The sequence below is a fragment of the Aulonocara sp. 'chitande type north' Nkhata Bay genome, linkage group LG11 (assembly GCF_057382095.1).
Source record: "Aulonocara sp. 'chitande type north' Nkhata Bay isolate Kocher_YH1m ecotype deep benthic linkage group LG11, A_spYH_male_GT1.1, whole genome shotgun sequence".
Lineage (NCBI taxonomy): Eukaryota > Metazoa > Chordata > Actinopteri > Cichliformes > Cichlidae > Aulonocara > Aulonocara sp. 'chitande type north' Nkhata Bay.
This window is the reverse complement of record NC_141354.1, coordinates 6849884-6877569: the sequence shown is the minus strand read 5'-3', so window position 1 is coordinate 6877569 and position 27686 is coordinate 6849884. Positions and strand designations below refer to the sequence as shown.

Sequence of the window (27686 nt, the reverse complement as noted above, 5' to 3'; positions counted from 1 at the left end):
ATTAGCTTTGTTTGAATCAGTCTTCTCAGCGTCCACACCAACGCATTTCTCCTTCCACAGTGCACTCAGCATGTGGCTGAGGCCTTCTGATGTGTGCATATTGCGCCATATTTTTTAACATGACAGCAAAGCAGCATGGATGGAACAGACTGCTCTAGTGACTCCACACAACTAGCACTGACATGGAAAGTTAGTCTGCCTTAGACTTGGCTCTGCTGTCTCACTAGCCTGAGGGTACGCACTTTGTTCCCCATATATCTGCTGAGTACTCCACTCAACTTAAAAAAGTCTGCTACAGCAATAGAAGTTATCTCTTGAATCTAGCCTGCCGAAGGCATCTCTCTCTGTTCCCACTCTTTGCATTTTAAATGTTTCCATTCAGCTGGGACATGAAAGCCTATCTAACAATATGGTGAACTCAGTCTCTTACCATACTGAGAGCCTGGTAAGCCTCTACAGCATGGATCCAGGCTAAAACTGGGGCCTTGTTGTCTGATGCTCCTCGTCCATACAGATTGCCTAAAAGTATAAAAATTACAATATCACTGTATTTATTAATGATGTACATAAAACTTTTGCATTCTATTTTTCATCCTATTTTGTAAATGTATCTACATGCATCCATGAAGCCTCATATGAAAAAAGCATCACCTTCCAATTCGTTTTGACTCTTTACATAAAACGCCAAAAGTTGATTCTGTTCATCTGGACATTGCATTTTCAGTGGGAGAAGAGTTTCGTAAGCCATCCAAGTGACTTCTTCAGTCTCAGCTCAAGGTTTCACCAAGAAACTCAACTGCTCATTGTTCACCAGGGGTGCTAGTTTCAGCCATTGTGCAAAAGTACTGTATATAAGGTTGGAGAAAGCTGCAGTCAGTTAAGACTGAAGAAGTCACTTAGATGAGTGACAAAACGTTTTTCCCACTGAAAACGCTACATCTAGATGAACAGTCCCAAAGGTGCCCTACGGGTTGATATACTCTACATAGCTTGGTTGTGATGAGTAGTTATTACCCTCCCGACTCACCTCACCAATCTGAGTCATGGTCTGAGTAACCCTCATCACTCAAGCCACTCATATGTGGACTATACTCAGACCAAGTTCTTTGCACTACTTCAACTTTGCACTCCAATGTGTGTCTTTTCTCTTGTTTTGTGTATATTCCTCTAGTTTGTATATATTTCTCTTAACTGCATATATTTATCCTGTTTGTTATTTATTCCTGCTGTCTTACTATTTGTATGTTATCCCTACACAGTTGGCATGGAGCACCCATAATTTCCTTGTACATGCTTCTCTTATGCTTTTTTGGCTGTACCATTTCATCACATGAGAATATTCTAGCTGTTTAGTGTGTAGAAAGTTGGAAATAGCTTTCTATTAAAATCTGGTATCAGAAATAGACTGGGAAAAAGTTTTTTGGTATGATCAGTGATGGGAATATCGGCATTACTTTTTTTTTTTTTTTGCCTGTCCCGTTTGGCTCTTTTGCCATCAGAATTGTTGTCTAAAGGCAAAGAAAGATGCCCAACGGATTTACTTTACCAAATTGACCATCCCAGCCTTGCTGTAATGGTCCATTTGATTCACCTTTTATTGTTTATTTTATTTTCACTTACTGAATACGGGACAGACTTGACTGGGGGAAAGAAGGGGAGAAAGAAAGAGGGAAAGAGAAACAGCTGAGAAGAGGGACGGGGGAGAAGGGCAAAAAACAAAAACCAACAGAACGGGCAGAAAAAAAGAAAAAAAAAATACATATATCGATCACCTGGGTCACCTGCTGAGAAAGAAAAAAGAAAACAAGCAGAAGAGAACAATAGTAATAGAATAAACAACATCACAATGATATATGGGAATATGACAGTAAATACTAAATATTAAACATTATTGTGCAGCACATAAGATCGACAGAACACAGTGTGCTTTGAGGTAGGAGCCAAAAACGGTGTAGTTTGTGGGTGTGATCACCCGTGTGTACACCTGTGAGCATGGACATGCTTGTTTTTTTTAAAAGGTTCCTTCATGTAATGATCTGCTAGAGGGTGTGGGGGGGGGGGGGGGGGGGCCACAGCCCCGTCCTCCAGGGCATGAAGCAGGTATGGAGGAGATCAAAACTCCAGACATCCAGAGGCCCTCAGAACACAAGAGACCAAGGAAGACCAACAGAGGGGCAGCCACGCCACTGTCCCAGAAAGAGCTGAGGAGAGTCCCAGATGAGGGTTCACTCAGCAGCCGCGGAGCAGAAGCCAGGGGGAGTTGCAGTGACGCGCCCGTGAGCTCCGCCGGCAGCCAGCCGTGCCTGAGTGACCGAGCCCCAGGCCGAGAGGCCGGGGGCACCCCACCTCCGAAGTGGCCCGAGCGAGCCCCAGGCTCCAGGCCCCGATAAGCGGCTGCCAAGGAGTGAGCCGGTGTGTACCTGGACGCCCATCCCCGGACACAAAGAACCACCAACGCACCGACACCTGAGGGAGTCCGCCACTGGCAGGGGAAGTTCCCACCCTCATGCTCTCATATGCACTTACTCCACACTCAACCAACGTGGAGACAGACATAAAGAGACGCTGTACACACGATCACACTTCCCAAGCGTACTCTACGAACCGGGTCTAGGTACCCTTGCCCCTGGAGGGGGAACTGCACCCAGACCCAGGTGGTGTTACCCTTTTCCCTGCGGTGGGGGGAGGCAGACCGCCCCGACTCCACAGCAGCAGGGAGGCCCCACACTCCAGACCGCAGTCGGATGGCCAACTCTTCCTCCTAGCCCCCCCGCTCCAGCAGGCCGCAGAGAATGGGGGTGAGAGAAGACTCCAAACCTCCCTCCACCCGCTCATTGTAGTGTTGATGCATGTGTGTTCTAAGGTGCATTTAAAACCCAGGAGGGCATGGAGCTACCTGCCAGAGAGCAGCAGGTAAGCGCATGGTCCCTCCTGCTAGCCCTCAATGTCTACGTGTATTTAAAATTGAGAGGTGGGCAATGACGCCAGGGGTGAGGTGTACACCCTGATGGTAATTTGGATTCCGTGTATCGTGCCCACCCCCAAGATCCTATATGTATGTGTAATGAGAGTGTGAGTAATGTGAATGTCTAAGTTGTGGGATAAAATTGAGGCAGAGGCAGCCAGAAGGGGACGGGGGGGGGGGGGGGGGGGGGGTAGCCTCCTCTGCACCCTGGTGACATACCCCTACTCCAAGGTCCTGCATGTGTGGGTGGTTGTGGTGGAGCGGGAAGGGGGAGGCAGCTGGAGATGGGGAGGGAAGGGAGGGGCAAGTGACCCCTCCCTGGGGCCAGCTCCCCCGCTGACCCCAGTAGTAACGCCGTTAGTAATATCGGCATTACTAACGGCGTTACTTTTTTCAGTGATGAGCAGTGTGAGAGCAGCTGATAAAGGATTCAGAAAGTTTATTCATGCGGGCCCATATGACAGAGAATATACATGTTCTTTTTGTTTTCATATTATAATTTATATTTAATTGTGTTGTGGTTTGCAGTGTTTTGTGTTGTTTCACTTTAAATTTGTAAAAGGAAAAAGCTGAAAATTTAAATAGTTAAAAGTTGAAATGTGAATAGTTGATTTTTGTATTATATGATTTATTTATTACATTTTATGTGGAGTGAATAAATAAAAGTATATTTACGGTGGCCCCTACAGACAAAGCACATACAAACTTAAAATCACGTACGAACTCTGAAGCACGTACAAACCCTGAAGCACGTACAAACTCCAAAACACGTAAAAACTCCAAAACACATAAAAACACGTACAGACTCCGAAGCACGTACAAACTCCAAAACACGTAAAAACTCCAAAACACATAAAAACACGTACAGACTCCGAAGCACGTACAAACTCCAAAACACGTAAAAACTCAGAAGCACATAAAAACTCAAAACACGTACAAAAGACAACAGAAGTGCTCCAGGATGCTAGGGGCAGTGTTGAGCTTTTGTTACGTAGTGGCTACACAAGCCAGCAAGTACCAATGACCGGATTTGGTGTGTGGTAATAACAGGTAAATGAACTTTTTTTTTATTTTTATTATTTGACTATATATGAATGCTTGTGTATAAATACACAAACAATACACATATGCTTTCATGCTTTCAATTGTGTAATTTAAGTGATCTAGGTAGCTCTGTTTTGGAAGTTCAGTTCATGCTAGAAATGTGTTTTGGAGTTTGTACGTGTTTTGTCTCTAGGGGCCACCGCATATATTTATATATAAACATATATAAATAAAACCACTTTTTTTTTACATTAGTAATTCCTTTTGTGCATAATTTTATATTATTGTTAATAATAAATTAAAGCAACAAAACAACCTGAAGAGCCGGTTCAGAGCCGAAAGAACCGGCTCTTTTTAGTGAGCCGAACCGCAACAGCCGGTTCTCTAAAAAGAGCTGGAAATCCCATCACTAATGACCTGCAGTCTATCTGGGTCAGATATAAACCAAGTTTAGGTGGAGTTTATTTTTGTTATACTGACTTTTTCGTACTGGGTACTAGCTAGCATGATGGAGTTTCTATACAGGTGGGTGGGTGCTATGATGTTACTGATGTTGAACTTTATTTTGTTCATACGGTTAATTATTACCAACAATCCCGTAAAAAACGGAATCGTCTCGTGTTCAGAGAAAATATTATGCTATTGAGGTGAAAAGGAACACAGTTTGTCCCATACTTCAGCCACAATGAAAAAGACACAAAGCTGGAGATATTCTGTTTCTTTACCCTGCAGCTGCCTCTTCTTCTCTCATTCTCTCCCCCTCCCTCTCCTGTTTCTACTTCAATCGTGAAACTGATCAATGATTAGCTGATCGGCTTTTCTGTCGCAAGTCCCGTCTCTCTTGTTTGTGTATCGCCCACTTTGCGCCATAAAGAAGAAACCAGTGGAGGTCGCGTTAAACAACAGCGGCACGTTTAAGCTTGATCAGCTGTTGTTAGAATTTATTTAATATTAATTTCTAGTATCAGCTGATGTTTGCTGGAGCCACAGCTGTAAAGCTGCTGGTCATGATGTCGGTTTGGTTATCTGGTGAGAGGGAAACATGAAGATGAAACCAGGAGATGTCCTTACTGAATCATCAGAGCTGAACAGGTGATGGATGACATGAATGAGTTGAAGGGAAGTTATGAACTGTTTCTGAGAGATAAATAACACCAGGATCCTTTTTTACGCTCACAGCTGGTAACTGTGCTGGGGTGGGTCTAGCAAAGTTTTGCCAGCGGGGCCACGTTGGACATTAACAGGAAGAGGGGGGCACAAAGAAATACTTTTCTTTCTTATTCTCATTTAAAATATCTAGCTTTTAATAAATAATTATCTGAATCTTACAACAAACGATTGATAAATTGATACATACAGTGGGGCAAAAAAGTATTTAGTCAGCCACCGATTGTGCAAGTTCCCCCACCTAAAATGATGACAGAGTAATTTGCACCAGAGGTACACTTCAACTGTGAGAGACAGAATGTGAAAAAAAATCCATGAATCCACATGGTAGGATTTGTAAAGAATTTATTCGTAAATTAGGGTGGAAAATAAGTATTTGGTCAATAACAAAGATACAACTCAATACTTTGTAACATAACATTTGTTGGCAATAACAGAGGTCAAACGGTTACTATAGGTCTTTACCAGGTTTGCACACACAGTAGCTGGTATTTTGGCCCATTCCTCCATGCAGATCTTCTCGAGAGCAGTGATGTTTTGGGGCTGTCGCCGAGCAACACGGACTTTCAACTCCCGCCACAGATTTTCTATGGGGTTGAGGTCTGGAGACTGGCTAGGCCACTCCAGGACTTTCAAATGCTTCTTACGGAGCCACTCCTTTGTTGCCCGGGCGGTGTGTTTTGGATCATTGCCATGTTGGAAGACCCAGCCTCGTTTCATCTTCAAAGTTCTCACTGATGGAAGGAGGTTTTGGCTCAAAATCTCACGATACATGGCCCCATTCATTCTGTCCTTAACACGGATCAGTCGTCCTGTCCCCTTGGCAGAAAAACAGCCCCATAGCATGATGTTTCCACCCCCATGCTTCACAGTAGGTATGGTGTTCTTGGGATGCAACTCAGTATTCTTCTTCCTCCAAACACGACGAGTTGAGTTTATACCAAAAAGTTCTACTTTGGTTTCATCTGACCACATGACATTCTCCCAATCCTCTGCTGTATCATCCATGTGCTCTCTGGCAAACTTCAGACGGGCCTGGACATGCACTGGCTTCAGCAGCGGAACACGTCTGGCACTGCGGGATTTGATTCCCTGCCGTTGTAGTGTGTTACTGATGGTGACCTTTGTTACTTTGGTCCCAGCTCTCTGCAGGTCATTCACCAGGTCCCCCCATGTGGTTCTGGGATCTTTGCTCACCGTTCTCTTGATCATTTTGACCCCACGGGATGAGATCTTGCGTGGAGCCCCAGATCGAGGGAGATTATCAGTGGTCTTGTATGTCTTCCATTTTCTGATGATTGCTCCCACAGTTGATTTTTTCACACCAAGCTGCTTGCCTATTGTAGATTCACTCTTCCCAGTCTGGTGCAGGTCTACAATACTTTTCCTGGTGTCCTTCGAAAGCTCTTTGGTCTTGGCCATGGCGGAGTTTGGAGTCTGACTGTTTGAGGCTGTGGACAGGTGTCTTTTATACAGATGATGAGTTCAAACAGGTGGCATTCATACAGGTAACGAGCGGGGGACAGAAAAGCTTCTTACAGAAGACGTTACAGGTCTGTGAGAGCCAGAGATTTTCCTTGTTTGAGGTGACCAAATACTTATTTTCCACCCTAATTTACGAATAAATTCTTTACAAATCCTACCATGTGAATTCATGGATTTTTTTTTCACATTCTGTCTCTCACAGCTGAAGTGTACCTCTGGTGCAAATTACTGACCTCTGTCATCATTTTAAGTGGGGGAACTTGCACAATCAGTGGCTGACTAAATACTTTTTTGCCCCACTGTATATACCATCAAGACAGTGTACATCACTGTCACAACAGCATTTGTTTTCATTCAAAGGCTTCATGATTTTTTCTATAATGGTGGACCGGTCTCTAGTCAAAATGCCCGGGCCGATTTTTTGTCCCAGTCCAGCCCTGTATGCAGCTTATCTGCAGTCTGGTGTTACCTACTCGGAAATTCTGCCTTCTGAATAGGAAGATCTATTCGGAAGGCAGAATTTCCGAGTTCGGAGTACAATCAAAGGACCACGACTGCAGTTTTGTGTTGGATGTAAAAAGCGCACATGAGGCTGTGACGTTGGCTAGAATCATGGCGGCAGTCAACGACGGTCCAGGTGTGGGATTCCTCTCGTGGAAGTATGCACACTATTTTTTCCTTTCTATTGGTAGGTGGCACAATGCACTTGTGGCAAGTAAGCAAGCTAGAAGACTGGCAATCTTGATAGGTGTCCAGTTACGGAAGCAACACATTAACAAGAGAATTCTGAGTAAAACCAAAGTTACTTTCCCTAGTAACTAGTTACTTTGAAAGTAACGAGTAACTTGAAGTAACTGAGTTACTTTTGATAGAAGTAACTAGTAATGTAACTAAGTTACTAATTTAAAGTAACTTACCCAACACTAGTAACGAGTAATCTAACTAATTACTATTCCTATCGTTACAACGCCGTTATGGTTACTGTTAAGGTTCAAAATATTGGGGATGGAGACAAGAGAAAAACCACAATAACAACACTGGTCCGGTCGGGTTGAGTCAAACGATGATTTAATGATCACACACGTGGGAGATGGACACTGATGCAGACAGCCTCAAAATGGTGGAGCATTGCTCAAACTTTTATAGCCTCTGGTGCCTCCACCTTATCATACAAAGCCTAAACATTCACATGCTCTCTCTCACACAGCGCCTAAGCTACGACCTTGGCTCCCTGTTTATCTGCTCCTGCTGAAATAGGGCAGAAAACTCCAGCACACTCTGTTCTCTTCTACTCAGACAAATTAGACAATAACCTTCTGCGAACAGTATTTCTTATAACTCAGCAATATAATGCATCATAAAACAATATCATTCATTCACAACAAGTCAGCAATTTAATGTAATGCAAATCAGTTTAACTAATGCAATAGTTATCAGCTTCTTCTAATTCAGGAGAATAATGCAAACTAAAACTACATAATAATTCACAATCTTTAATTAGGGGTATAACATGGCATAAAATAATATTATAATCTAACATTACTAACAAGAAAATCGGTGCGGTCACGTTACTATTTTTCAACAAACAGACGGTTGAAGTTGTGTTCAGCTTACCGCACCTTACATCAGTTGCACGGAAGTCGCTGAGTGCTACAGCTGTAAGCAGCTGCGCGCGCTCCCGCGGACGGCAATCATGATCACTTTCTGGCACAACACCTGGAGTTAATGGGGATGTCACTACCTGATCCGTACTGGAAACCTGATCGGTACCACGCATGTGCGAAAGGTGTCTACTTCCGGTCATGATAAACAATATATACGCCGTGTGTTTTTTTCTGAATAGTTTCGTCACGTTTATCATCAGTACAGTGGAAATACATTTCACATAAATAATTTAGTGCTGAAACGAGAATTAAAATGTTTAAAAATGACATTTTGTTTATCTTTGTAAAACAAATGTGTTTATTGTGGATGTGATATTGTCAATGGATTTAAGCAGCATTTTGTTCATGCTTTGTCAAAGTTGTGTTGAGAGATTAATACAGTCTCTAGCTCAGGAAACTGTGGCCATGTACTGTAAATTGGACTGAAGCATATGGACATTTCTTTGCAGTTAGTGTGGTGATACCTGAAGCTCTTGTGAAGAATAAACCTTCCTGTTATGAAACCGACATCAGCTCCCTTTTTCTATTCTTTATCACAGCACCACACATTGTTGAACAGGAAACCAGTTGCCCCTCTGGTCATCATCTTAGGAAGGCAACAAGTCCAGCATTTGTACTTCACCAAAGGTTTACTGTCACGGTTCTGGGCCAGTTTGACCCAGTATTTTGAGTTGTTATGTTTTGGTGTGTTTTTGCATAATGGATTGTTTTCTTATTCTCTTGTAGTGATGATGATGATGATTATTAGAGTTCCATGTTTCTGTTTATTCGTGTTTAAGGATTTGTTGTCTCATGTATTGTTTGAGTTCCATGTGTTATATTCTGTCTGCCTCTCAGTCTGTGTCCTTGTTTAGTGGTTTCTTGTTTCCTGTTTTATTGTGAAGGTCTGTGACTCAGGTGAATGTGTTCAGTTTTACTGTGTATGCCCTTAGTGTCGCGTCGTACCCTCAGATTATGCCTGTGTGTTTTTGGTCTCTGCATTCCGTGTTCACTTCATGTTTTGTTTTCATGCCAGCAATAAAGCTGAGGTTTTGAGTTGCATTCTGTTTTCGAGTGCTGCATTTGGATCCTCATATCCACCTGCCCGCACACAGAGCCCTGACATTTACCCAGACATGTTCCTCTTTTTTAGAATCAAATGAAATTTGTGAGTTTGGATAGCATTCCTTTGTATTTTTAATTAGCTTAAAGGCTCTTACCATTGATCTCAGTCAGGTTGTATGGATCTGTTGCCCAGCCGTCTTCCAGTTTTGCTGGCTGGACATCCACGTGGCCGTAGATGCACACTGTGTGTTTGCTGGAGTCATTACCAAACTGAGCCGTCACCACTTTAGGCAACTCTAATGTCTGGCCATCAGGAAGCTGCACATACAGTCGAGATCAGCACACAATTTCTTTTCCATCAATCTATCAATCCTTCTGATTTTAAAGTGTGTTCAAAACGCTTGCAATAGTATTCAGCTGGTCTATGTCTCTCTCACATATCAATGCAATTTCTTTTATAGTCTTGCACTGTGTGTAAGACTATAAAAGGGATACTCCTCCAGGAGGCCAGAAGATCTGCTTTTCTGGAGGCATTATAGTACAGTAACAGTTCACACTGGGTGGCACCTAATTAATGGTTAATGGTGAAAAGCTAGGCCCTCTAGTATGGCCTCTTTCTCGCTCTCTCTCTCTCACACACACACACACACACACACACACACACACACACACACACACACACACACAGTGTGTTTAATGAGTGTGGAAAGCGGCTTTGTTGTGGCCCAGTCAGTAATAAGAAGGCAAAGCTAGTCCTGAGCCCTCTCCTGCTTTTTTTGAAGTTTGCCAATGAGCTGACCTCTGTGAGAAATCCACCACATTTACCAGCCAATTACACTGACAATTAGATACAAAGCTCCAATATCAACAAGCACTTCTAAAGAGCAGGGAGGGGTAATATTGCAAAGATAGGTGGTTCTTTCACTGACTTCTTGTTCTCCGATATCCACCAGCTGTACAGTCCCCCCCATCAACTGGAGTTTCTGAGCCACAGTCTCCATCATACGGTGCAGCTCTGGTCTCTTTTGGACATTGCTGGAGTCGCTTTCGATTGCAACCCAGTCCCTCAGCATCTGAAACACACAACCAAGATCCAAAACATTGTCACTGGACTTGATCTAATCCACCTGCCACTGAGTTTTATGTTATTTAATACTCCTGCCCTCAACTAGTGTCCAGTTCGCAGAATGTGCACTTGATTCTAAAGACATATTTTATTTGCAACACTGACATTCAGAAATAGTCAGTTGCTATATTGCCACTTTTTGACTTTGGCCACCAACACTCATTCATAAGACATTACATATTACATTTCCCCCTGTGGAAAATCACTGCGTTCAATATGTAAAAAAACACACAAAAAGTGTGAAATACTGTTGATGATTTATTCAAGTCTCCTGCAATGTCTTGGAATAAGCTGAATGTGAGAGTTGGCTAATTTCTTCTTCAAACTTGCTTTGTGCCTCAGCGGATGTATTCGTGGATACTAATGGATAGTAAAATTTTTAAAAGTTGTGACTATTCATGATATTTGGAGATTACCTAGGGCTGCTCGATTATGGCAAAAATGATAATCACGATTTTCACTGAAATTGAGATCTCGATTATTTGACGATATTTATTTAACAATAACAATGTATTGAATAATGACTTTAAAGATTGTCAAAAAATAATATAAAATAGTGTGCAAATACTGATAACAGTGCAAATGTTTGCAATATAAAAAATAAATGAAAGTTTACACACTATGTCTACTTGATCCACGTCTGACTCCGCGAACCCATAATGTTTCCACACCACTGAAGTTTTTTTTACCTCTCTTTTCAACCAACGGCAGTCACTCTCCTCTCCAAATAACTTCTGCTTAGCTTTCCGAGCTTCCCTCGGGTCCTCTTAATCAGCGGTCCCCAACCCCCAGGCCTCGGACCGGTACCGGTCCGTGAGTCGTTTGGTACCGGGCCGCGAGAGTTGAGGCTCAGGTGTGAAATGTATAGTTTTCAGGGTTTTTATCGGTTTTCAGCGTTATTTTGTTATCGTTTTTATCGTTTACTCGGTTTTCCTTGGTCTTTTCACGTGTGTTATGAATAAATTTTCTTTTTTTCGGTACCAGTACAAGTTTTATTTTGTTGTATTTATCCGCGACACCTTAAAGGCCGGTCCATGAAAATATTGTTGGGCATAAACTGGTCCGTGGCGCAAAAAAGGTTGGGGACCACTGCTCTTAATTGTTGTGACATGTGTTCGAAATGCAGAGAGGTGCGCTCGATTTGCCACACGGAGCAGCGCGAGAGTAAAGCACAAGGGAGGGGCTAATAATCAGCTCAGTCATTTTTAATGATCGTTGAAAGCCCAGATCGTAATCGAGATTAAAATTCGATTAATTGAGCAGCCCTAACTCTACCCCATTTTTTTCTAACTCCTGAGCCTTTATTTGATGCTTTTGTTTTAAATTTTGTCAAAATTTTGACAAAAATACATTTTAATGTCTCTTTAGTTGGAATAACTGCTTTCATATTCAAGTAGTCAGAGTATTATTATTTTTCTCAACAACAGCTGATATTGTACAGGTAAAAGTTGTGGTTGTTACTTCAGAGTCAACACCTCACCTTACTGTCTTTCCGTGTTGATGCCGAGTAAAGAAAGTGATCCAGAATCATTACAGTGTACTTTTGACCTCAGCCCCGACAATCTTCAAGGAGTCACACTTATATCACATGCAGATTCTTTTGTAGTTTGTGATTATATACAGCACGCTTAGCCTTACTTTTATTTCTTATTTGGTGTCTTATTCTAATGGCCTATCTATTGGTATTAAATTATATTCTTTCTTCTTGTCTAATAATGGTCTAGAGTGAAATATGGAACTATAAGTATGCTCTATTGAGATCAATGGGAGAATTTTGTAACAACATAGATTGCTTTCCACGATTGTTATTATTAGTTACGCTAATTATTACATTTGATTGGAGACTGTGTACATGCAGTTTGTAAGTCCTAGTCTCCACAGAAATTAAGTTAGTTGAAATAATCCATGTAGCTGCCAAATATGCAGCTACATGCATTATATATATATATATATATATATATATATATATATATATATATATATATACACTAGAGGGTCAGTTCAGCCGATTGGTGGTGTTTTTGTTGTTGTTGTTGTTTTAAATAAAAATAATTACATTTTGGTTTGAAGATAATATTGATACATTTATGCATTTGCATGAACTGGGGATGGAGGCCATTTTTGGCCAAGGTCTTTAAGGTTGTCAAACTGTATGACACACTGACAGACAGAAGCCACACTGCAAGACCAACAAATGGACTGTGACAGGCACACACATACACCATTCTCCTCATAAAAACACTTAGCTGATCTAACTGAATCCCTCTCTGAGCTTACCGCTGCTAGCGGAATGAGTGTGATTGTTTTACACTTGAGTTTGCTGAGTATCTCGGCAAGCTGATTGTTATACAGTACTTTTATTTTTTACTGATTATTGCAGTATATAGGCTGCAATAATCATTTAATTTCAGTCTGTGTATTTTTGTAGATACCATACGAAATGACAATAAACCTTGACGACTTGACAGAATAATTTAATAAAACCAAAACTCATATATTTTGAATCTGTGTAGGGTTTAGGATTAGGGCTGGCACTAGGGTCATTATTGATGATGATTGAGATTTTGTTTGACTCACAAGCTCAGATATTAAAGTAAATTGTCTAAACCCAATACACCTAACGGCATAGATTACAACAGTTCTAGCATTCAGAGTTCAGTGCTGCTAGAGTAAGGAGCAGATATTTGTACCTCCACATATTCGTCCTGGTGGCTGTCAACATACTGCGCTAGCTCCGTGTACTGGAAAGCATGGGCAGCAGAAATGAGCAGCAGGATGGAAGGCAGGACTTGAGGGTTCATCTGTTACAAGAGTCAGAAACAAAATCAGCAAAACCACACACACAAAAAGATTATTACTTTATTACACTAGATGTGTGTACTCCGAAAGCTCCCACAGCCAAAACACAACAGATTAAAACTTTCCTATTTTAAATTTTTGTCACATTTTTGTTAATCTCCCCATCAGTTTAGAATATAAGCTGAATGGGAGGACTGTATCCTGAAATCATGCATGTTTTAATTTAGTTTGATATAAAATTCACCTACAAGCATTCTGAAAGTTACTGTCCGCTAACTTGTGTCTTACCTTTTCTCTGCTGGAAATGTGTAAGATAGTTTCCTCAGGCTCGCAGACTGTGGTCCTGTGCTGTTGACTTGATTTTTATACCGAGCCCCAGGGTCAAGCAGTGAAACATTTCTTGACATAAAGCCAGGACAGCTGACAAAGTGATTTTTTTTTTCTGCTGAAAAGTGCAGGAATTAAACTCTGATCTATTGATTTGACTCCAAGTATGTGTACCTGTGGGCGAAGAGTGGACCTTAGGAATGCAGGGTCAGCGGGAACAAAGGAGCATGTGAAAGTCCAGTTGTTTGTGTTTTGGAATCTCCAAGCAAACCCAGCTGTGAGGACAAAAGCAGAGCTCAGCAAAGCTTTTGTTGTTCCATATTAGCCTGGTGTCCCACTGTGGTTAACTTAATGTCAGCCATTTCTACCTGACATTATTAACCTAAGCTGGGATTGTCTGAACATATTTAATCCCGTCACCACCTCCTGTTCATTGGATAAATTGTCCTCGCTCACAACATCCTGTTTCTCTTTGTGTGCCTCAGTGTGAGACAGGAAAAGAGACTCAGGAGTTGTTACACTGAAATAAAAATGTACGGGGGGGTGTTTAAGAAAGCCAAAGACAGCTGCCAACTTCTTAGTTCTTACTTTGTTTACTTATATTCATTAATGCTCTTATGGTCTTTCTTATTTTCCACAATGAGCTGATACAGTCATGTCAAAAAGAAGTTTTTTTTAATGTAGCCCTAAACTAAGCAGACTCCTACTGCTTGCATAGGAATTAAGAGGGTATGTAGAAGCTGCTGCTATGCACTTGGTTTAACTGCTCATTGAAGAAAGTTTTGGCAGTTTGCTGATGTGGAGCACTCAGTAAACACTATACCAACAAGGAAAGACATTACCAGTGACCTTAGATTAGTAATTTTTCCCATCATTGTGGAAAAGGTCATATCGAAAAAATGTGAACTATCTAATTCTACACTGAGAAATTCAATTCACTTTTAAATTCAAGATAGATTACTCACAAGTGAAAAGGATTCAAGACAGAGAAAAACGATCAGAGAAAAAGCAAAAAACCCAGGACCTACATCTCTTAATTATATTTTATGGTTTATTCAATGGGTTACCAGGAGAAAGCCTGTTCTCTTTAAAAAGAATATGACACATTAACACAGCTTGTTGGGCTTGTTTTGCCCCCACAGGATCTGTACAGCCATTCTGTCAACCAACTCCTTTGTATACCACAGTAATGTAGAGTCAAATGTAACACCATCTGTTTCACAGACTAAAACTGTGTCATACATCAGGAAAACAACCCAAGCACATCAATAAATCTACAACAGAATGACTGAAAACGAAAAGAATCAATGTGTTACAGTAGCCCAGTCAAACCTCAACCTGACTGAAATGCTGTGTCAGGAGAGAGCCGAATTAAATGCCAGCAAACCTCAACTGATCTGAACTGAAGCAACATCATAAAGATGAGTGGGCCAAACTTCACCCACAATAATGTGAGAAACAATAAGTAAGTTAAATCAAATTTATGTTTGATCTACGATCACTAAATTGTCAATACTCTTGTCAATACTCTCTCTCCTAAGAGACATGAAAGAAGTCTCCTTGTCTGACAAATTTGGAAGGAAAAGGAAGGTTAGAGATTGGCCTATAATTACCTAAGACAGTCAAGTGATGTGTTTTTAAGTATGTTTAACTCCTGCCAGCTTGAAGATTGACTGTCTGCTTTCCGTTTGAGATCAGACAAAATTGGGTGTGCTCAGGGTGGTATGCTCTAAGCTCACTATAAAATGCATAAAGAGAACTAATAATTTTTTAAATAACCCCTCAGATATCTAAACTCAGTTATTTACATTTTGTATTAATCACAACATAGCGTAAAGCATGCATAGCTTTTTTAGTAAGTACCTGTTCTGCTATCGTGGCTTTTCATAAAACACTGAGCATGTCTAAATGTCTGTGAAGATTCTCCAGGTCATCGTAGTCTAAGGAGCTTGGAAAGAAAAGCGTCTGGACTTCTTTAAGTTGCTTGAAGATGTTTCACCTCTCATCTGAGAAGCTTCTTCAGTTCTAAGAGTCAAATGGTGGAGAGTCCCAGATTTAGGACACGCTGGTGATCCTCTACCTAATCACATGAGCCAAGGTGCGAAAGTGGGTGTGGGTCACAATCAGCCAGGGTTTCGGGTGAGCTCATTGTGAAACCTGGCCCCACCCTATCATGTGATTTCCTGAGGTCAGATGACCCAGGATGTGAGTGGGCCTTAAGGCGTCTGGGAAGGGATCTCAAAACTGGATTATAGATGGCAGACAGTTGGTGTCATAAACCACCGCCTCTGTTCAAAGATGGTCGCTCACAGTGGACATAGATGGCTTCTTTCACTCCTCTTTCAAACCATCTGTCCTCTCTGTCCAAATTGTGAACATTGGCATCCTCGAAAGAGTGACCTTTGTCCTTTAGATCCAGATGGACAGCTGAGTCTTGTCCCGTGGAGGTGGCTCTTCTATGTTGTGCCATGCGCTTGTGAAGTGGCTGTTTGGTCTCTCCGATGTAGAGGTCTGGGCATTCCTCGCTGCACTGTACAGCATACGCCACATTGTTAAGTCTGTGTTTTGGCGTTTTGTCTTTCGGGTGAACCAGTTTCTGTCTGAGCGTGTTGCTGGGTCTGAAATACACTGGGATGTCATGCTTGGAGAGAACCCTCCTGAGTTTCTCTGATACACCGGCTACATAGGGGATGACAATGTTGTTGCGTCTGTCTTTCTTATCCTCCCTCGCTGGTGTCTGATCTTCTTTTCTGTGCCTCTTTGCTGACTTTATAAACGCCCAATTAGGATAGCCGCATGTTTTAAGTGCTTCCTTTATATGTGTGTGTTCCTTCTTTTTCCCTTCAGGCTCAGAGGGAACATGTTCTGCCCGGTGGTGTAGGGTCCTAATTACTCCAAGTTTGAGTTCCAGAGGGTGATGGGAGTCAAAGAGGAGGTACTGGTCCATGTGTGTGGGCTTCCGGTAAACTTCAATGTTGAGGTTGCCATTCTCTTCGATGTGCACAGCGCAGTCCAGGAAAGGCAAACAGTCGTCCTTTGTGTCTTCCCTGGTGAACTTGATGTTTTTATCCACAGCGTTAATGTGCGCAGTGAAGGATTCCACTTCTTGTGTTTTGATTTTGACCCAGGTGTCGTCTACATATCTGTACCAGTGGCTGGTTACTCTTCCTTTGAAAGAGCCAAGAGCCTTCCTTTCCACTTCCTCCATGTAAAGGTTGGCTACAATAGGTGACACGGGGAGCCCATGGCGCAGCCTTGTTTTTGTCTGTAGAAACCCTTGTTGTATTTGAAATATGTAGTGGTGAGGCAGAGGGTAACAGTGTGCAAATCTGATCGGGTGTGAAGTTGGTCCTGTCCTCCAAGGAGCTGTCTTCTTGTTGTCGTTTTCTGACAGTCTCCACGGCCTCCGTGGTGGGTATGCAAGTGAAGAGGGAGACTACATCAAAGGACACCATGGTTTCATCTGGGTCCAGGGTAAGTTTCTAGACCTTGTCGATGAAGTCGGTGGAGTTCTTGATGTGATGTGGGGTGTTCCCCATAAGAGGTGCTAGGATGGTAGCAAGGTGTTTCGAGATGTTGTAAGTGGCTGAGTTTATGCCACCTACAATGGGTCTGAGTGGGACACCTTCTTTGTGGATCTTAGGAAGTCCGTAAATGCAGGGTATGGCATCCCCTGGGTAAAGGCGGTGATATGTAAGGCGGTCAATGATTTTGTCCCTTTCAAGGTCTTGAAGGCAAGCTATAACTTTCTTTTTGTAGCTGCTTGTGGGGTCTCGCTTTAAGGCTTCGTAGGTGTTGTTGTCACTGAGGAGAGTAGTAATCTTTGTGTGGTAATCTGTTGTGTTTAGGACCACGGTGCACCTTCCCTTTGTCCCTCTTGTCTCCCACTGGGTGTCCTAAATCTGGGACTCTCCACCATTTGACCATTAGAACTGAAGAAGCTTCTCGGATGAGAGGTGAAACGTGTTCAAGCAACTTAAAGAAGTCCAGACGCTTTTCTTTCCAAACTCCTTAGACTACGATGACCCGGATGACTGAGAACCTTCACAGACATATTTATTTATTTATAAAGTGCCTTTTAAGACACCCAAGGACACTTAACAATAGAACAAAAATACATAATAGAACAATGGCAAAAGAAGTAATATAGGTGCTCTTTTTTTGCCTGCTAAACAAGAGCACCTATATTACTACTGACAAAATGAAGAACAATGTAAAGGGTTCACGGTAAGTATGCAGATAATAAAATCGCACAGCTCTATCTCTCAGTGCGTTTCTCTATTTTCTGCCTTATTTACTTGCTTATTAGACACCAGTCTAGCGTTGTATACAGCGCTGTCGGCCGCTGTATACCGCTTTTTTTTCCTCCCCCCAAAAAATTACATCTGGCAAAGCCTAATTTCTGCTATTCAATACCAAAAGAAAATCACAATTTATGCAAAATTTTGCAAAACCTTTTAGCTATGTCTCTAATAAAACCTCTCTTACTTTGTGAAAAAAAGAAAAGTTTTTTTTCCCACTTTCTGCTATATAATTCTATTTTTTATGACTACAGTTAAAAAAAAACCAAACTAAAACAACAAAATGGACAGTCTGGGCAACGAGCTACCAGAACTTCTTGTGTAATTTTACACATTTATTTCTTACAATTTAAATTCCAAAGAGTTGTGCTTGACAGATTCTTTTCTTTGTCACAGCAGCTTTTTCTTTAACATGTAGTGTCATGTAATTAATATATCCTTAGTGCTTATTTTGTTTATTATATTGTTTTATGTACTTTAATAATGAAGGTTTGTAAAGCAAGGCCGCTTTTGACTCATAAACTAAGTGCTCAGCCAGACTGAAAAACAGGAAGTTCCTTGTACCTTGTACCTTACATGGTACAAGGAACTTGGGTGAAAGTGGTATGTTGTATTGATTGCTTTGAGTACTCCGGGAGAGCAGAAAAGCGCTATATAAGAATCATTTACCATGGTAACCCTCAATGTAAAGCACCACCAGCAGACTATTGTTGTTATTTGGTGCTATGTAAATGAAAATGAATTGGATGGCCTCTGGATAATCTTTAGTTTTCCCCATTATAATATAAAATGTGGTGGAGCTTAGGGTTGCATATTTCAACAATCTTAATTTAATTTTAATTTTAAGCACTAATAACTGGATATTTCATTGAGCTGAGCAGCAGGCCTTTTTTCACATTTGTTTCCATTTTTCCATTCCATTGAAGTGCAGTACTCAGCTCAATAAGATTGTTTGAATTTGATTTTATTTCATTAATATCCATGTTTTATATTCTCTCTATCCCAACCTACCTCAAATTGCTGAATGGTAAATGGTAAATGGCCTGTATTTGTATAGCACTTTACTAGTCCCTAAGGACCCCAAAGCGCTTTACACATTCAGCCATTCACCCATTCACACACTGCTGAACTGACGCAAAGAATTATATCTTTAAAATTGCTATGATAATAATAATAATAATAATAATACTAATGATAATAATTTAAAAAATATTACTATTATTATTAGTAGTAGTATTGTTGTTATTCATAAAGTCAGAAATATTTCTGTTGTCAACAGTTTTACTGTATGTATTATTGTCACTAATACCGTACAGTATTACTGTCACAATTATACATAGGATGTGACCTCACATTGTAAACTAATTTCAGCAAGTAACCTGTTAATGATGAAAACACATTTTATTCATTGCCATTACACATTTACAGAATTTTCTGTTTCAGAAATCTGAACATCATAAATAAACATGTATTTTCGTTTTTAAACAACACAGACAGCAGACTCGGGGTTGTAATGATTCAGAATCTAAGCTTTTTACTTAAACGTGTTATGGCATCTGTTACACTGGGCTATTTAAAAGGGCCAGTTGCCAGTTCATCCAAACAAACAAAACTAATAATTTTCATAAGAAATTCTGGAAGGAGACTATTGCTCCATTACTGCTTAAAACTGTTAACAAAGTATGCCAATTTAGCAATTAAAAGTTATTACATACAACACTGTTTTTCTTACCCCTTAAAAAAGTGTTTTATAATATAAATGGGAAGCTATAAAATTAATACTATTGCCATAATAAATCAAAATAGCCTTTACAATTCTAATGCAACATCTTATTCTCTCTTATGGCGGCTTAATAAAAGTTGTGCGTGTGTATTATATAAACTACAAAATGGAGTAGATAATATATGTCAACACTGCAAGGTTGCAGGACATCTTACTGCAATGTTTTACTGTACAGAATCAGAAAATGCAAAAATAAAGAATAATTCTTAAGGAATAAAATAAATAATGATGTATAAGAATGTGATATTGTGCCTTTGATATCTGCTGAAGGGCGAAGTGGTTGAAAGCAAAGTGTTAGGTAGGTCTGAGTAGATCTGTTTTTTCAAGGACTTATTTCACATATATACACATATCACTTACATTTCCAGTGTTTGCTGTATTCTCACATAACTTGGTACTGAATACTATATCGGCCTGGATTTTTTGAATGTGTGCCACTTTAGCGCCACAACATTTCAAAAAGATATTGGAGATGACAGTACTTTTCAGTTTTTTTAAATTCAGAACTCTGCAAGTGTATGATTTAAAAAACAAACAAACAAGCAAATCTCTAGCCTCATGTAGTGAACCAAAAACAAACAAAACTGGTGGAAAGTTTGTTATGATCTAAAACGCCACTGGATTTTAACAAGACTCCTAAAAAGTCAATGACGAAGACTCAATAATAAAATTAACTGTAAATACTAGACTTGATAATTTTGTTATTGAGGAAAATATTTCAGTATTGCATATTGGTGAGGGAAAAAAAAAACTATGTGAATTATTCATTATTTATTTTTCTGATGGATTAAAGTGGACAAAGGCTAATTTACACCATGGAGCCCTGCTCTCAAAAACTGATATGGATTTAACACTCCTTGTAGCTGGATTTAAGATACTTGTGCTTGTTTTAAACATGTTTAGCACCATCTTGTGATACAGAATGCTACATCACCGAGTTGGTTGGTTTGTTTGACTTCCGTTTATTTCAGCAAACTAGTAACTCAGTGGAATATGAGGAGGCTAAAACTAAAATTTCATTTAAAGGGTTCACTTTTGTGCTGCCTACTCTGTAGGGTGGCTATAGCTCAGGAGGTAGAGCATCTACTGATCGGAAGGTCGGTGGTTTGATCCCAGTCTGCATGCCAAATATGCAATGTGGCGTGTTGTATAGAGCGCTTTGAGTATTCCGGGAGAGTAGAAAAGGGTTAGGGTTAGTTTTAGTGTCCTTATTTTCACCTGAGTTGGTTGGTTCAGTGCAAGTCTGTTAACAGCAACCAACAAACCAACGAGGTGACATGTTCTGTACTGACACAAGATGGCACTAAACATTTTCTAAAAAACTTTTAAGTGTTTGTGTAGCTGGATTTATCTATATCAGTTTTTGAGAGCAGGCCTTCATGGTGTAAATTACCCTTACTAAGAAATATTATTAAGAACTATTATTCTTCTTTGACCATTTATTAGGAGAACAGCACACAAGCTCATTTTACTTGCAAACCTGTGTCAATACAGAAATACAATTCTTCCTATATGAACAAAAGTAATGGGTTACCTATACATGAAGCTTCTGACAGCTCTGGTATGCAGTTCTGGTATAAATAATAAATTAACTCTGTAGTTATTGAATCAACAGAGCGTTAGCGACTTTTATGTACAACATGCTTCAGAACTCCGTTGTAACTTTACACGGTCTTTCACTTCCTGGATGAGTTGCTGTTTCACTTTGCGATAAAACTGCTTACAGTTGATCACTTCATATCTATGACAAATAAAATTTAACAAAATGACTCGTTGCAATCTTTAAATCTTATTATAGTACCATACTCAGTCAATGAGCTCTTTAGAATGACCAATTCTTTTACAGATCTTTTAAAGGCAGACTTCATGGCTAGGTGAATGTTTATTAACACCTGCAGGAACAAGACTGAACACACATGAATTTACATGAAGGCCCAACATTTTTGTCCATACAGTGCATCGAACTAAAGTTTTTGGTATTATAACTGCTCTGGTCCTGTATGTTGAATATGCATTGAACTCACATTGACTTGTTCCTTTTATTCTCTAATACACCATTCCTGGCCATGCCTGTGTGAAACGACTGCTGTAGGATTGCTAGTAAATGAGTGCAGCGGCACTTTGACGGTACGTTAACTCACTCCACTCTGGATGAAAGAAGAGTATGTATTTTCTAAGGACCTCTAGCTGCACTTGCAGGACTTGACCTTCATATTTGAGAGCTGTTCTATTTTGGGGGTCTTGCCGATGTAGTACAGGATAGTGAGAGGCTCCAGGTCTTGGGAGACACAGCAGGGGGATGCCGATGCTGCAGGGTTGATGGTGTTATACAGACCTAACACCTGGAATATACATATTAGAACCATATCATAAAATAAAATCTGATTTACAGTGCAGTGCGACTGCATTCATGTTTACATTTACTGTGTAGCCTTTCAAACTTCCTCATTCAGTACCTTGGAATGCTGGGTGTCTGCACTCCACAGATATGGACAGGCCCCTGCACAAAAGTTGGCCTCATAGCCTTTGGGCTCATGGATCCACCTCCAGCCCAGGTCCCTCTTAAAATCAATGTAGAGCGATCGTAAGCAGCAGTTATCCTGAACATTTCTGTAAAGACATAAAGTGGAAAAGTGAATAACAGAGCTGTGGGAATCCTCTCGTCACTAGTGTGTGCAGTCTATAAAAAGTCACAGATGGAGAGATGAAGATAGGTGAAGATGCGCTCAGATTAGATTCTTTACTTATTGTGGGCAACCACTGAACCAGAAAAGATAAATATACATAGTTAAACAGATCAGCCAACAAGTTGTCCAGGGTGTTGCCTTTCACTTCTGCTTTCAGCCTGTTTTGAAAGCAGTTTGCAATACCAGTTATTGGTCAACTTGTTGACACTCTCTGCATGCTGCCAAGCATCAGTGCCTTAGTATGTATGCCCCATTGGCTGTCCAGAGAGAGGGACTGTGGGAACTGAACCAATGCACAGTTTTTCATTTTAATTCACCAGGAAAGGGTACATCAAGCGTAGTTCACGAAGAAAAGGAAAGCTATATCCAGAATCTTGTTTTATTTGTTTGTTTGTTTGTTTGTTTTCAAATTGTCAGCATTCTGTTGGAAAAAACTTTGGAAAGCTGTGCTCTTCCTGGCTTCTTCGTTTAACAAAATTGTTCCAGTTTCTTCAGTTGGACTTGAACTGGTACAGACTTTTTTTCTTACAACACTGTTGCTACTTTTTCCCCTTCACCTGGAGGTAAAGATGTTTCCTTATTGAAAATAGGGACTGCATGGCATTATGAAGTATTGCACAGTGGTAAGAAAAATATAGCTTGCGTAGGGGTCATCACTCAAAAGTAACAATGAAACTCATTTGTTACACTATAGTTACATTAATGCATTGTCACATAATTACCAGTTAACAATATAAACCTGAGCACAATCCAACACATCAACACAAAACCCTATCCTAATGAGGATACACATAATATTTTTCCTTTTACACTTATGAACTCAAAGCAAAGATGAAAACAAGCACAAAGAGACTGAAACCAATCACCACGGTGATTCTACTTTAGAAACATGAACATGATCAGTGCCTTTTGTTACTTGTTGAAGTTTAGGCTGTGGTTGATGGGCTGTGGGTTAAAACACGCACTCACCTTTAACATCACTATGGGCTCTAGCCAAGAAGTCAGAGTGTTAACAGTTATTCTATATCTTTGTACCTAATGACAACCAATTCTGTGCAGTGCCTAGTGCTATTAGTGTTGCTTGGCCCCTTTTTACTTGATGACTCATTTCTGAAAATCTCCACAACAGATAGGGACATTGTTATTGCTTTGCATTTGGCAATTTGGTTTTCAGACAAGTACTTGGAGCAGTAGGCAGCATCAAGAGCTCTCTTGGATCGATGGTTCTTATGTTGGGACTGGGACTCCAGGCGGTATGAAGGTAGCAACATGAGGAGAAGATGTGGACCCCGAACACTGTGCTGCCACTTCCTAAAAACCTTTAGGTCACGACCACGGATTAGGTTGTCGTCGATACCTGAAAACATAAGAGATTAATAAGCAGCACTGCAAGGGCTGGTAATGACAGAAAAGTTCATTACAAAAAAAACATTATCAAAGTATTCAGAGTAAAATTATCAGCATAGCTCCAGTGCTTATAGAAAGGTGAAATTTCTGTTAAAGGGAGAGGGGGTCAGACAGAAATAATGACTGCATGTACTCTACTTAACACAGAACACAAAACCTGCATAGATTTGCAATGCCTTGACACAGTGAAAATGGCTAAATAGCACAAAAGAAAATGACAACACCTATTAATTAATGTGTGTGAATAAAAAGATTTTAAATCTGTTATTGAATGTACGCACAGATGTAATTGATCTCACGTCAGCAGGCAGCTTGTTCCAAAGAACAGGACAACAGTAACTGAAATAACCCTCAGCAGACTGAGATCGGATTCTGGGATCATTTAAAAAATCTAAACCTGATGATGTGAGAGGTCTGACTGGGTTGTAGATGGTGATTAATTCTAAGCTGTACTGGGGGGCCAAACCACAACAGCTTTCTAGTGTGAACTATTATTATAGGGTCTACCTTACAATAGGGCTGCCACGATTTGTCGACTAGTCACGATTACGTCGACTATCAAAATCGTCGACGACTGATTTAATAGTCGACGCGTCGTTTGAAGCTTTGTAAGATCACAAAAGACGCAGGAATAAGTGGCAGGATTTAAGAGTGTAATAACGGACTGAAACAGAAGATGGCAGCATTGCATGTACAAGGATGTCAGCTACCGTTAAACCCCGAAGAAGAAGAAGAAGAAGCAGCTGTGTCCCAGAATTCATAGCGCGGCCCAGCGCAGTTTCCAACAATGGCGGCAGCTAGTTAGTTTTAACTTTACTCTTATTATTCTTTCTGGGTCACAAAATAAACCTTTAACATATTTTCAGGCGAGAATGTAGCTGTGTAAACCTCAAATATCTGCTCAGTTTATCAAGACACCACATATTTTCAAAAGCGCTCTGACGTTTTCGGAGACATCTGTTACCCACTAGCTCGTTAGCGAGCCGGGGGGCTAGGCTCACTAGCGCCGTGAGAACACCGGACTCCCCGCAAATCGTTTTCAAACCCACCGCCGTCTTTCACTCCTCAGGTTAAATATATATGAGTCACTTAGATAACTTAAAATGTTATTGTTTGGCTTTTTTTTTTTTTTTGTATTTTATTTGTTCCTGAGTAAATCAGTTTGTCTGAGATTAAAGTTATAGTTTTTACACAGCTGAATAAACGTCAAGCAGACAACTGATTATCAGAAGTGTGAGATGCTCCAGAATATACTCCAGTGTCCTGTTATATTTTAGATAGCAAGGAGTTTATTAAACTTCACCGAAACAATCTGCAAATTTCATTAAAATTTAATAAACTATCATCTTGTCTTTATTTTTAGTTAGCACAGACCTTAAACACTTAAAGCTGTAAGCTAATGATAGTTATATAAGAGCAGATGCTGCTGGTGCAATAAGCTGTAGTTTTACGTCCAATGGATGATGATCTGATTAGTCGACTAATCGCAAAAATAATCGGTGACTAGTCGACTATCAAAATAATCGTTTGTGGCAGCCCTACCTTACAACATAAAAGTGCCTTGAGGCAACATTTTTCAAATAACCTGCAAATCGTGCCTCCAGCTCCTCACTCTTATTAGGAATGATGTAGTTATTTGATGGTACAAAAGTGCAGCATGGGCAGTGCAGGCTGATCTTGAATCCACTGTTTCGGTCTATGGAAAAACAAAAGTAATGAGAAGTTATTTAACACAAAGCATAAACAATTGGGAAAAGGCAATACTGATGGGACAGAATGTACTCACCTCTGTGGTTTAGCCATTCACTAACTGCCTCTGTAACATCAAAGGATAACCACTCCCCCTCTGTTTGTGTTCGTATTACCTTGCTGTCAATATACCGCTGTGTTGGGGATGTCACATCTTTATATCCTAAAATCTGTTGACAAATTAAAGGAATGTGAAGTCAAAGTTCTGATTAATTAAATGTTGAATGTTCAATAGTACTAATTTACACTGTAGATAAAAAGATGGATAAAATACCTGTATTAATACTAAAACTGTGCCAAAATTTAAATAAAATTATTTTGTAGCCTTGTAGTCATGGCCAACAATTTACAAAAAATATTAGTAAATGGTTTCTAAAATTACCTATAAAGGTCTTTTTAGACCTATGTATATCTATAAAGGTTTGCAGATGGCATCTGTGGGGCTAAGGGTTGTTAGAATTAGACACCCTCAAGACATAAATAGTTAAAATTAAAGCTGCAAGCAGCGTTAAGTGGGCCCTCGCACCCTGGCACATCGAGCCATGTCCAACACCTACACCCATCATGTCCGATCTGATGTAGCATTGATGGAATTCATGCGTAGAACCACCAGCTAAAATTTCATCTCGTTCAATGATGAGTATAGTCGTCCCACTAGGTGGTGCTCTAACCATTACTGACGAATGGCATATCAAATATTTCCGAGCTTGACTCTCGACTCATGCCTATGAAGTTTGGGAGAGGTTGGACATTGTGTTTCTTAGTGACAGCAGATTACTGCTTTTTGGCAAGTGATTGAAACTCCCCATGCCGTTGTGACCACCCGTTTCCTTGAACGTAAAAAGCTTTGCAATTTAACATCACAAAGCTCTTTAGATTCCCTGCACTGGAGATCAAGTCAATCTGATGAAATCCCTGGGAGGAGTTCGTCAAAGTACGAGACCTGAAAAGAAGGGAAAATGTCGCCAAAATTACACATTAATGTTAAAATGGCTGACTTCCTGTTGGATTTGGGATATTGCTCCAAGATACTTTTTTGTAAATCTTGATATCCTTCCATAAGCTTCCCAGGTTTCAGACTCGTAGATGAAACAGAGCAGAGGTTGATGTTTTAAAATTTTATAGAGGGCACTGTGGAGCCATTTTGCAATATTCCATGGAAATGATCACATAACAAGAAAGCCTTCACGACATTAGAGGTGTGGGCAAAATTTCAAGACTTTTTAAACTTTCTAAGCCCCTCAAAAGCTACTTCATCTTTCACGGTGAACCGCCATGCCACCAGGGTGCGCCGGTCAGTTTAAACTCACAATTTTCTCACTGAAGCATCATGAGGGACGGATGTTAATATTCACCGCTTTTGAGGTGGCCATCATGAACCTGTGAAAATCAGTATATCAAAGTGAAAGACATGACATTTCCTGTTCCCACTAGGTATTGCTCTGCGTATTCCTGACAATGGGCATATCAAACCTTCGCACTTTTAGTGCTCGGGCCCTAATTAAAAGTTATGGTTTAAAAACATTATGTCAACCTGAATTATCACTTCATTTTATGTCAGATAAAACTATCCATTTTGATGTCATGTTAATATAATTTCTACACAGGTTTTCAGCCATTATTTTGAGTCCTGAATGCATGTAATTATTAAACAAATTTGATTTACTGTTTAGCAATTTTGATTCATTTGTAATTATTAATACAGGATAAATAAGCAGCCAAGGCCTATAGCAACATAATTAAGAGAGGATTCAAGGTAACCTGATCCAGTGCTAACTATATCCTTGAAAAAAGGAAGGTTTTAAATCTAATCTTGAAAAAAACAGAGGGTGTCTGTCTCCAAAATCCAAGGTGGGAGCTGGTTCCACCTTACAGAGGACTGAAAGTTGAAGGCTCTGCCTCCTATTCAATTTTTAATTATCCCAGAAACCACAAGTAAGCCAGCAGTCTGACAGTAAAGTGCTCTGTTGAGTATAATTCACTCTCTGAAATGACTAGATAAGGTATTATGAATTCCTAAAGATGAAATGGGCCCTGATTATTCAAAAACTTGAACGTGAAGAGAAGGATTTTAAACTCAATTCTGGATTTAACGGGCAGCCACTGAAGAGAACACACTACAGTGGTCCCTCGCTATA

General features: G+C 40.3%; 2 protein-coding genes and 1 pseudogene across 5 annotated transcripts in view; all 3 read right to left on the bottom strand.

Moving 5' to 3' along the window:
* The window catches only part of cndp1 (carnosine dipeptidase 1), a 41636-nt gene extending 27901 nt beyond the window's left edge, over positions 1-13735 (bottom strand). For all 3 annotated transcript variants that reach the window (XM_086310315.1, XM_086310313.1, XM_086310312.1), the window contains exons 1-5: positions 13583-13735; positions 13186-13296; positions 10299-10442; positions 9525-9687; positions 431-519 (exon numbers count right to left, since the gene is read on the bottom strand). In XM_086310315.1, coding sequence (XP_086166441.1) covers positions 431-519; positions 9525-9687; positions 10299-10442; positions 13186-13296 — 507 coding nt within the window. In that variant the 5' untranslated portion in view covers positions 13583-13735. The remainder of the gene's footprint in view (positions 1-430; positions 520-9524; positions 9688-10298; positions 10443-13185; positions 13297-13582) is intronic.
* A 1912-nt stretch (positions 13736-15647) lies between these two features.
* LOC147318395 (uncharacterized) lies at positions 15648-21773 on the bottom strand (annotated as a pseudogene).
* Positions 17641-27686, bottom strand: part of LOC147318394 (transforming growth factor beta-2 proprotein-like) — a 43138-nt gene continuing 33092 nt past the window's right edge. For both annotated transcript variants that reach the window (XM_086310310.1, XM_086310311.1), the window contains 5 exons: positions 25586-25718; positions 25385-25495; positions 23575-23749; positions 22162-22315; positions 17641-22047 (listed from right to left, as the gene is read on the bottom strand). In XM_086310310.1, coding sequence (XP_086166436.1) covers positions 21889-22047; positions 22162-22315; positions 23575-23749; positions 25385-25495; positions 25586-25718 — 732 coding nt within the window. In that variant the 3' untranslated portion in view covers positions 17641-21888. The remainder of the gene's footprint in view (positions 22048-22161; positions 22316-23574; positions 23750-25384; positions 25496-25585; positions 25719-27686) is intronic.